A 12,213-nucleotide genomic window follows, 5' to 3' on the forward strand; every position below is an offset into this window, starting at 1 on the left:
TCCAGCAACTAGAGAATGGAAAGTATCTCGTTTGGTTTCCCAATACATACGTCTGAATGGAACACAACAGTAGCCAGAAAGTAATAACACGCCAAGGTATTTGTACAAATCGTCCACAGAAAATTCGGCATTGGATAAACCTTTCTGAACAGCATACTTGTTTGTATCTATACATATCATATTCACAAAATTTTCGTCCCAATCCCTCTTGAACATTTCCAAAGGACTTTTATCTAATAACTCTGGTTTTGGCTGCATACGAACAGGCTCTAAAGGTGGCATGTTATTTGTTTTCAGAGTTAATTTTTTCCATGATCTATCTTTCTTACGGTAACTACCTGCCTCTAAATGGCTAAATTTTTAATGAGTGTTGGTGGCCGAGCAAACATTGATTGAACTCTTAGCTACTTTCCTTCTCTTGCTATGACAATTTTTCCCATTCTTTTCATTAGACATATCAAAATCAGATCCAACCTCATTATTGTTTGAGCTTGTTGAGGAACAGTCATCAGAAAAAAGTGGTAAATCAATTTTACCGTGATTAGTGTCAAGACGTACCTCACCTAATTGGGCTAGGACACCTTTGCCTAAATCCTTTATGCACTCTGGAGTCTCACATTCTTCAGGTGCATCATCTTCATCAGAGCAGTCACCATCCCTTGCTGGAAGAATAACCACATCTACAGTGTTTGCTCCATCAATTTCTCGCCCTCGTTCATCATTGTCATCCAAGTTGTGGAGTTCAAATAAGATGTCTTCTGTGTTGAGTTCTGACCTAAAAGAGATCGGACATTTTGATTCATAGTTTTAAACACAGCTTGAGATGGCGTAATGACACCTAAAGACTATTTTAATGAGGAAGTGAATAAATATTTGCAATTCTTACCGTTTTCTGTTGTTTGTCGACATTGCGAATGTGTTCTCAGGATCCACTGCGATGCACAGCTAACAAATGGATGAGCTAAAATAATTTAAACTTGGGAAATTTTTTGGGCAACTGAGAAGCACAGAACTTACGAACACTTGGTCTACAGCTGCCAAGCTTGCAAAACGCAATGGCAGGTACCCTTGGGTCGGTCCTTTATATATATAGTGTCTAGCCATGAGGAGCAAGAGTTACATTTTAGCGAGAATCTCAAACTAAGTACATGGATTATATTTTAGCTCTTCAACCTCATAATTATCTCAGGCATCAAGTTACAATGATTTTGAAATACATTGTGAGCAAAGAACAACTCATCTGAGACGTTTACAGACAGCTCAACAATGTAAGGCAATACCATAATTGGTTTAGGGAAGAGTAGCGGTTTATCCCACCGTGTGTTTAAACACACACAAAGTTTGCGCTTTCATTGAAGTGTTACAATTATCTTCACGGGAAATACATTACTAACATCATGTTTCCTCAACATTCGAATGTATAAAGGCAGGAAAAGTTTTATGTTCGCATCTGGTGTTCTCAAGAAGATGAAGGTGAAACAGTTTGCCTTTCAATTTACACATGCAGGGGTAATATTTTTTTTCAATGGTGGCCAACCTGGGGATAGTAGGCTGTAATACAAGAAGTAATGAGACTTCAGAAGTTTCAAAGAATGAGTCAAAGTATTTAGAAAATGGTTGCCTCTCAAGAGTGGCTAGAAATTATTTTTTTAATTTCCGCGTACTTGGCGTGTGTTTAAACACACGCTGGTAAAATATGCGCGTACTTGGCGTGTGTTTAAACACACGCTGGTAAAATATGGGAACCTATGGTTCGAAACGCTGGTTGTCATGATGGCTCGACGTTTAACTCGATGACCTTTGACCCCCATTATGACCCTCGAAGGTCAAAAAATCAACACTACGGATATATGAACTGCCTAACCGACTTTGGCACCCTTTAAAATCTATGGTTCGACACATTGGTGGTCACTATTGCTGGACGTTTACCTCAATGACCTTTGACCTCCGTATTAACCTTAGAGGTCAATTAGTGAAAAATACGATAATTTGGACAATACCAATGACTTGGGCTCCCTATAAAACCCATGGATCGACACCTTTGTTGTCATGCTATTCTTTTTTCCACCCTTATGACCTTGACGGTACCTTACTGGGTCAACAGTTAAATTTTCGTACATAAAAGTGTTATTTAAGGTTTCCTTGTGTCCAAAACCTAAGAATTGACGTCTTGGTCAATGAAATTCAGACTTTTTTCCATCTCGATTTTTTTAACATTGAAACCCTATAAGGCAAATTAAAATTTTTGGTTTGGATCCACATTGTGAGGTCAAAAGGTCAAAATTGTAAAATTTTGCTTACATTCAACAAAACTTAGGGCCTCTCCTCATAAGCATGCTATTTTTCATGAATATTGCTCGATGCAATGTTACTAAAATTACACACGACCTGGACGAAATGGTCAAAAATGACACACGACCTGTGGGACAGTCTGTATCAGTCTGGTCTGTATTTTGCCCGATCCCAGCCGCACGTGCCACCGCCGCGCCGGGTCGGAAGAGGGTTAATAGCCGCAACCGACAGAAATGTCGTCGGCACGTCCACGTCTGTATCAAACTCGTAGATCGGAGAACGCATCAACGTGCTCCTCCACCTCCCGGCTTACGTTGTTTACATTTACACAAGGCGGAGCTTGCGATTTTAGAATAGCTTTGTGGCGGAGAGCGATAGTGGCGAAACTTTTGGTGGAGCGCGGCAGTGATCGACTGTGATAGTGACAATGTAGATACGGCACGGCTCCGGTGGTTATAAGCGACAGCGCCCGGCAGGAGGCCGGACAGTCGGCGCCGCGTGAACCGGGACGCAGCGTGATCGTTCAGGTCTCACCTCGAGTGTGGAGAATGGGGAATAGGGTGGTTTCCTATTATTTTTTATCGCCTAAATCGAAAGATTATTGCTCCTGGAGTACGTATTTCACGCTTATAGATTTTTAAATGACGGTATCTATTTTTCGCGATTAAATGAAAAGTGAAAATTTTCAAGCGCACGAAAACGCGACGGGTAAGTATGAATGCCGGGAAAAACTCCGCGTGTCGTCGTTCTGGTTCCCGCTGCCGCAACTGAGGTGACCTTGGAGCGATGCTCTGAGCATATGTTAATATCTGAGCGCTGATACGACGCAGGATGCTAACAGGTAGCAGAGTAACATGCTAGCTGGTAGCGCTTGGCTTAAATAAGGGTTATTAATACCTTATCAAACGAAGAAAACTTTCCGACCTTAGCCAGTTTTAATAGGTGATTATTTATTAAGACATGTTTCCCTGAGCTCTGTGCCTCATGCATGCATTGGTAACCTCAGACGATGTAAAACTCCTATCTACTCGTATAGAAACTAGGTCACTGTGACGTCACGTGGAGTGCAACCGCATGGGCGCCAATCTGGTCTTTTTCAAATGAGGATAAAATTGACCCTTGCCATTCGTCTAAACCGGTATTTCTAAAACCAAATAATTTGTATATTATGAATACGATAATGGTGGGTAACGAATCGCAATCAATGCCTTTCGTTTTCTTTGATGAAAGAAACTACCCTATTGCACTGAAAATGGATGATTATGCGATAAAAAATATCCTTCGTGCTGGAAATAACATTGAAAGCAGCTCTTCTCTAACCTGTGTATTATTCGTAAAATTCCAATTTGAAAATTGTCTTCGAATCTTGCGCTCCAAAGGACCCATCGCCATGTTGGCTGAACGTGACGTCAGAGTCCAGTAAACAATACGTTTATGTGGTGTCAGTACAGAGTAGACTATTTTTCCCATTTTTAGAAAAACCTGTGTATCTCTCTGTACAATTTATTTTTTATGTCCTTTCCTTTGCTCGCGGTTCAGGTACTTCGCGGGCCCGTGCGCCAACTTACGGTATACACACTATAATTTAAGTTATGATGTCCAACCAGTTTCCTGAGGGTTGGCCAGCGCATATCCTTACGACCGACGTCCTGCATTTTTAAAATGCATTTTTCTATTACGTGTGTACATACGATAAGGCTGTTCACTGACAATGAGACGCGAGAATGCGATTCACCAAAGGAATTCAGAACATTAAGGAAAAGAAACATACGATTCGACGAAGAAAAAAAGTCTTCCCCTTTCAGTCCTTCTTTCATAACTTTAGTATTTAAAAAATATACGAAAGTCACTGCACACTTTTCATGAGTTGTGACGTCATAAAAGATGCGGTTTGTTAACTCATTACGAGAGAACCGCTCATTGTGGGAAGTTCACAACACTTTTGCTCACAACAGTGTAAACAACAGCAAACCACGAGAAACCGAAGCCCGATCCTAAGTAGTGGCGGAAAAGATGGGCTCTGGAGTTGGTGACGTCATTAACTTATTAGCAAAAGGGTGTAGGGGTCGTCGATTGTTCGCCGACAATGGCTCGAGTTGTAGGAGGCCAAAAAATACGGGTCTCTTTATTTTCTTTTTAAATCTAACGTAATCAAAAATGAAAAAAAATCGCGAAAAAGCCGATTCATGGTTTTATATGGGCTTTTATACAATATGCACCTCAGTTAGGTATGTCTAGGTTACATACCCATCCAGGATGATTGTTGATGGAGTTTAAACTCTAAATTCCAGTTTACGCAGCTGACGACTCTGAAGTGGTTAACCTCGAAAACTCAAGGGTAACAAAAACTTCTAAAAAATAACATCAAAAAATTCCTAACATTTTCATTGCATTATTGAATTGATTTAATAATTTCGAGAGTATTTATACTTTCGACAAAAGTTTACTGATCTGAACTGAAGTAAGATATTTTCTCTAAACGTTTTATTAACCTTATCTTTTAACTGTCTATGCTCACATATGTTAATATCCCACGTAACAAAAATATACAAGCATAAAAAATAATTGCTCTATTAAGACCTTCTGACGTCATTAACGTTTCAATGTTCGTTGTCGATGTAAGTATTACTTATCGATTCTCTTAGCTTCAAGCACGCCAAAAAATGGAAAGAGATCCGTTTGTCATCATCGAGATACGGTTGGATATCTGAAAGTACTATCTGGTAAAAAATACGCTGCTCAGTGGTTCAAAAATACCGAAAGTACGGCACAGTAATCAATGGAAATATTCGGTGGTTGTAACAATTCTCCTTGACGACAGGAGAAAACAAAGAAAGTCAAATAATGGCAAACAACAATTCTCATCGTGGGTAAACTTTTCTCGGGATTCCCATCGGGTTAATGTTTTTACATTCATTTTTTTTTCATTTCTTTTCATTCAGCCCTGAAGATGAGTGCCGAGACGGTACTTGAAACGTTGGACGATATAAAAACATTTACCCGGTGAGAATCCCGAGAAAAGTTTACCCACATTATTCGCCGGGAAAGCAGTAAATCATATTTAACAATTCTCATTGACGACGCGAAAATAAACAATTAAGGAGTCGTGAAATGGAAACAGTGGCGTTTGGTGGTACGTGTCATCCCTCCCGATTTTTCGTCCGGATTTATCAATTGTGTTCGCAAATTTGATTTGTGAAGTAATGGTTCGTGTCGTCGCACTCGATTTTGCTACCAATGTGAGTAATTACTCATTCACTAACTCATTAATTGTGAGAATTAATGAGTTAGTGAGTGAGTAATTTTTCATTTAATATGTGTTAATTTGTGAAATAGTTATACTTGCCGTTGCTCCCGATTTTTCTTCGTCAGTAATTACACAGGACAATTGCGTTTGTAGTTTGTGTTACTGAATTTGAGTTGTGTAACAAAGATAAAAGTTTCACGACATATGGGTTTTTCAAGGTGGCCGACAACGATTTTTTACTCTGAGCTTGAAAAAATACTATTTTCGCGATTATGTGCGCTAAGCATTCAGAAAAGTCGCACTTATATCGTAAATCATTACAAATGCTATGAAGGTATATATGTACTACGTTTGTTTTCTTGGCATTGTGAAGATATCGTCAAAAAAGTCCTCGCTGGTAAAGAAATTTCGATATTTTTCTCTCCACATTATGTACGTCGCGGAATCCGAATCTTAGGTATGTAATCAAATTTTCTTTTGCAAAATTGAAAAAAAATGCAAAATTTGGTTAAAATTTTTATTTTTCACGTTTTGCACATTACTGAAGTTATTAATTTTTCCCGATTAACTTCAAATTTTATATACCTATTTAAAATTTCGTACCAATTTTTTCCCCCTGAGTTCTGATCTCCGAAAAAACGTTTTGACTCCACACGGAAAAAAAGTTTAGTTAGAACTATCGAATTCTGATGAAATTTATCAAACTTTTGGGTTCATATGGCACATTGAAAAATTCAGTAATTATTACCAAACCAGTTTGATAAATTCTATCAAACTGATTTGGTAATTGTTACCGAAATGGCTACAGCAGTTCGATAAAAACTATCAAAATCGAAAGGGTAATAAAATCGACGTAGCGTGCACATGTGAAAGATTTTCAACCCAGAAAACAATATTATGATTGAAAATAATAAAATTAGGAGTTTGGCGTAAGTTTCTGCAAAAAAAAAAATACAAAAAAAAGTGGAAAAATAACAAACCTGCATGAAGCATTGAACGTGGGCCCTCCGCGTGGTAACAACGGACTCTAACAACTAGTCTAAATCGGTTGTCATAACAATTGTCAATTTAAACGCTATAATATATTATTATTGTAAGTATTTAACCTTTGTTTTGAAATATGAATAAGGTGTGACTACAGTTTCCCTTTGTATGCTTAAGAGGAATACTTGATGCACACAATTGCATTACGTATAGTAACTCCATATGAATATCTAGTGCAGATGCGCAAGAAAACTTTATTTGCAGGCTTATTACATTGATATAGAGATGGCTTTAACGTGCTGGGTGATATCCTTAGCATGGATTGGGTCTAGTATCACGGCTTTTATCACATGTTATTAAACATGATCGCGAATGATTATACCTCAGGAATACCTCTAATTAAAGTTTTAATGTGTCTAAATACACAAACATCTCCTTACAGCTTTAATATCTATGATAATATGCGATTCAATCAATGTCTTTGATGCACCAGCTAACGGGTAGTATTGCAATTTAAAGCAGGAAAAAAACGGAAAAATGAACGTAAACAAAATTAAAACGTTATCGCCATCACAAATTATGAAAACAAAATCATTTCTACCAACTTATCTTTTATGTAAGGCCTGTTTAAGAATCTTTCAACTGCAAATGTGCATTGGTATAAACATAAGAGGAACGATAGACCGTTCGATAGATTATGAATCACTTGGTAAATTCTATCAAACCAAATTTGCATAGCAATGTAGAGTTTGATAATTTTTACCAAACAAGCAATCACCTTCGTGAAATTAATCTTAACTTCGATAAAAGTTATCAAACTCAGAATCGTATTGAATTAATTCGGTTATTTTTACGAAACTCTTCCGTACAATTGACCAAATTATGCAATACCAAAATGTTTGATGAAATATATCAAGAGCTCACGCTAGCGTTTGGTAAAATAAATCAAGTGCTTAATAATTTGCATCAAAGTTTAAGTATATTTAACAAAAATACTCCCTATCACACCAGTTTGATAGTTTTAATCAAATCTTTTTTTTCCGTGCATCATCAGTCAAAAATTGGCGTGTCTAAGCCGTCTTCGCAATTAATTTAATAATGTACAATTGATTTGTTTTAAGTATATTTTCCAAAACTAACTGAAAATTCAATTTTCGTGCATTATTAAATTCATAAAATTTTAATTATGAAATAAATTCTGTCAAGGCTAAGAGGAACGCAAATTTCAATTTACGTTGTTCACACATCTATACATCTCTTGCTTCGCCGAACTGTAGCATCATGCCTCACTCAAGAGCCGTGTAAGCAGGCATTGGAAAAAGCGGAAGGAAGTTCGGTTTTAAAGATTCATATATTTTTTTCACAAGGATAATGTTTTGTAAACCACGAAAAACTCATGCTTAGGTTTCTGGTACGGAGGACCCTAGCAGATTTCTGCAAATGAAAAGTAGTCGATTTTTTGCACATGCATAAAACTTCATTTCGATCGTTTTGTGATGTGTTGACTCTTCGATACAAGGCCTGCCCATCATTTATTCCGTCTCTTTACCACCGACATTCAGTTAAAAGCCAAGCTTGGGGCTGAAATCGCTATTAGAGCCCATGCCTCATTCATTTCCCCATATTTCATTTAATTATTATGAGTATTATTATTATTTTGTTTGTAAAGCCTATTCTGAGAGTGAATAATAATGTGTGTTAATAATGAAAAACACTTTGTTACTTCCACAAAATTCAGAATTTCTATTTTATTACCGGTTTCGGCTATTACACCATTTTCAAATACATACAATATATGGTGGGGGCAGGTATATATATAGTGGTTGTTAATGTGGGGGTGGGGGAAAAGGTTTGGATTCAAGCTGGGATTGGTAATTCGTGAAAACGAATAGGGGGGGGGACACAGTTTGTCAGGTGGGTTGTTGGGGTGGAGGATTAGGGAGGGTGATGAGTAATAAGGGGGATGGGTTGGGAAAGGTTATGTCGTTAACCAGGTTTCCATTCATGACTATTTCTCGAATTTCCAAGGCGTCCATCCTTCTTCCTTTACTGGTAAAATGGAATATTTCGGGGTCGAGATTACTTCCGTGCCCCATTTTCAGGAGGTACCGGGCGAAAGCTGACTTTCGATTTGATAATGTGTGGTTAAATGAAAGATTTGTGTACGAGATGTTCATTTACTTCGAGGAGGCGAGGTTCCAAGTCAACCCCTGCCATGCCCTTTTCCCCGATTCCAGTGTGCAATACTACGGCAGTAAAGCTAGGGAACATGAACGATTTTGAAAATTCGGGAATCCCCCACTCGCGTATCCTCTCTTGAGGCGATTTTTTTTCCCTTATGTATGTTAGGTGGCGTGGTTTTTGTTCAGCGGTCTCGCGCGGGAGGATTTTCGTTTTTTTTAATTGTACTTGTGTCTCACGGCCCTAATTCAATCCGGGTGGGTCGCGAACCATTACAGTACCTAAATACTTTTTTTTTACTCCTCAAATTGAAAACTTGGCTTCAGAAATTTTGAAAACCAAGAATAGTGAACTTGCATATATTTCAAATATAATCAAGAGCCCCAAAATTATATAAAAGTTTATGTTTGCATACCACGGTGAAAGTTTTTTTATTATTTTATGACGTGGTTTTCGATGTATAATTCATCAAAGTTCACGAGAATTTTCAAATTCAAAGGAGAATCGAAAACGCCCGATGATTGGCTGGTAGAAAAGTGACGTCATTATTCAGTACGAGGAGGCACGGCCATGGTAGAGGTTGCATAGGTGAATACAAGCGACGGCGTGGTTATGATTCATTTCTTGAGGTGCAGACGTATCGGAGTTATTTATTGTGACTACAGGGCTATTATTTGATCTATTTTTCTTTCATTGAAAGCGATAGATTGCGTGAAGATGAAGGAATATGGTTATTCTTAGGCTGATCCTAGCAAGCTTCCTGTTACTGATTCCATCATGATATCAGGGTATTTTATTGAAACTGTAGACTTCGTCGGCGCCGAAAGTCGATGCCGAGAAATGGAAAGATTGCTGATGTGCATCTGAAATGTTTTATAGTTCACAACAAAGCGAGACTTGCATGAATTATTGGCGAAAGCGTATATTCATGTGAAATGTGTATTCTCTTGGCAGTCCGGTAGTCTTATGGTGAACTTATTTTCCGCCTCGAAACAGTCAATGATGGTTTCAACTTAAAAATACTTTGGATGGAAGGCGACAGGAAGCTCTTTACGACTGGAATCTGAGCAAGCGAAACTATTAATTGCTTAAATTTAGTAGCGATAATATGCACAAATTTCCAACACAATCTACCAGCTTGTGACTCAAAAACTCCGAAGCCACTTCTCCAGAAAGAATCAGTCAATCGCACTTCGATCAATATAATAAACACAACGTCTTCAGGTGTTAATAAGTTACTTTTTTATCTAAGGCCTTCCTAAAATAACATTAAAATATGAATATTTTCCAGACAGCATCCATTTTGGGAGCTTTTCTCACGATGTATCGGGAACCTACTCTCAATATGAGCACATCGTCATTGCGAGCGTTGCCACTTAAAAATTCCGTATCGGAAATTCTAGAGGGATATACTTTACCTGCACTCTCAACATCACTGGAATCCGTGGGGAAAATATCATCTCAATCCAATTTCTATTTAGTTTTAACTGGGGAAAGAGCAACATATATGAGAGAAGTGCACATTCTTTGGGCAACTTTGGGTTTGACTTTCCCTCAAACACCCCAAAAGCAAGCAACGGCGTAGAATAAAATAAAAGAATGCTACGATTCATTTTTTGTGACCACCTCTGGATTCCATTCTTTTTCCATCTACAACTTCCTTTATAACTCTGCACTGATGTTTGTAAATTATTAAGGAAGAAGAATGCTGTTGACGCAGTAGTTTTCCCTAGGTTGAGTTAAAAAGTTCATGAAGTTGACAAAACGGCTAATTTCACGGTGCGCGGAGTAAGTTATTGCACTGGTGTCTACATTTTTGAAGTTTTTGTAAAAAAATAAATTGGAATTTAGAATAAAATTTTCTTTAACATGATGTATTATTCATTATTAGAGCATGAACCAAGATATAAATTTGCAAAGTACAGCGGCACATCATTTTGACGGCGACAGTAGAAGAAAACGATGTCTTCTTGGCTGCCAGTGGAATGTATGAGGAACAGCGTTGCTCTTTATTTTCATATTTCCTCCCTTGATTTTAAAAATCATGGAATTTTCTATGTCCGCCCATAACTGAAATGGAACAAGAGCCCATCTTACCTATCGAGAAACAAGTATCTGGAAGTTTATATTATAAGGCAGCCGAATTATAGAAAAATCTCAGGTTCAAGTCATTCAGTCGATGAAATACCGAAATATTATTTATATTAAAGTTATCTTCGCACCCATAGCATACGGGTTTATCATTCCGTTTATTATACTCTTATTTTTCCGCAACGCTCATCCCGACGGACGGCATGCATCGAGGTTTTTCTTCTAATTTCCTCCGTGGGAATGCAAACGAAAATTTTTTCTGGGATGTTATTGCAGAGAGGAATAATGCACCGCTTGTATGTTTTCCTTATTTCAGCCAAGTTTTCTTTTAAACGAAACTTGGCTCTTCCAAACCTGCAGCTACGACGTTACTGGGCTTGGATCTTGGACTCGTACTGAATTATGACGTCACGGTGCAAGATTAGTGGGGGCGGTATTTTTTAGCCCGCGAAATTCGGGAGACTTTTGGGATTCATTTTCTAGTGTATAAACTGATTTTAAGCGGAAAAAAGTATATTGCGGTACTAAGTATTTACTGTAGTACGTCAGCATACTGTCTATAAAAAGTATGCAATTTCCCTATTGTAGGCATGCAAAGTGTGATGGTGAAGTTGGGTTGTAGGAACCACCTCTCCCTTGACGGGAAAGAGACACAGATATCATCACTTGGCTAGTGTTCTTTGTCTTCAATTTTTCCTCTTCTGTCAATAATTAATCAAATCATCTACAATACAAGGATTCCTTAGCCTATAAGGAGCTAAATTAGGCCAAATTTTAGACCAAATCCTCGTTTACATATGGAATACTTACCTTACTCATTTACTCCTGTTGTCATGTAAATCTGAGGTGGATTTTGGCCTCGCCAACGACCTGCATCCCCTCTCATCCGTCTGCCGTCATTTCTATTTCTGCTCCAAGTCTCCTTTCATCCTTCAGTGCTCGGTCTATCCAACGCAGTCATCGTCCTCCTATTATAGGAGTCTTCAGTCATTGGATCTACCACTACAAACCTGTTTTATCATGCTGATACTGTCCCTTTTCAATATGTGGCCCAGGCATCTTTTCTTTATAGTTTGCTTTTCATTGTAGCAATTATATCCGGTTCCGATATATATGAATCTCTCTCAGTTCTATTTTTCTAATTCTTCACAATCTTACTTCATGTATTGGTCCACATATTAGCACTTTGCTTTCAGAGGTTATGATTTTTTTCTCAATACTTATCTGATGACCAAACTTCGCATCCGCAGAGTTTTTTGGATGTATCTTAGTGAAATGTGATAAGTCCTGGTTTTGGTTTTATTTCTAGGTAATTCAATAAATATGATTACAAATGAAATGCATCAGTTTAATGAGTCATTCATAAAAATATTTATTTATTTATCAAAATTAATCACATAATAATAATAATCCTTTGA

General features: G+C 37.8%; 1 protein-coding gene across 1 annotated transcript; it reads right to left on the reverse strand.

The window, feature by feature from the left end:
- Positions 1 to 209: 209 nt before the first annotated feature.
- On the reverse strand, positions 210 to 1,409 carry LOC124154518. Its single transcript, XM_046528312.1, has 2 exons — positions 887 to 1,409; positions 210 to 775 (listed from the first exon to the last, which is right to left on the reverse strand). The coding sequence occupies exons 1-2, from the start codon at positions 907 to 909 to the stop codon at positions 361 to 363; spliced, it is 438 nt and encodes a 145-aa protein (XP_046384268.1). The 5' UTR covers positions 910 to 1,409; the 3' UTR covers positions 210 to 360.
- Positions 1,410 to 12,213: the final 10,804 nt, after the last annotated feature.

This window comes from Ischnura elegans, chromosome 2 (assembly GCF_921293095.1).
Source record: "Ischnura elegans chromosome 2, ioIscEleg1.1, whole genome shotgun sequence".
NCBI classification, from domain to species: domain Eukaryota; kingdom Metazoa; phylum Arthropoda; class Insecta; order Odonata; family Coenagrionidae; genus Ischnura; species Ischnura elegans.

Excerpts from the sequence above, each read along its gene's own strand:
- LOC124154518 (XM_046528312.1), bottom strand. The coding sequence starts at position 909 with ATGTCGACAAACAACAGAAAACG. Across the intron at positions 776-886 it reads TCGACAAACAACAGAAAACG|GTCAGAACTCAACACAGAAG; the intron begins GTAAGAATTGCA and ends GATCTCTTTTAG.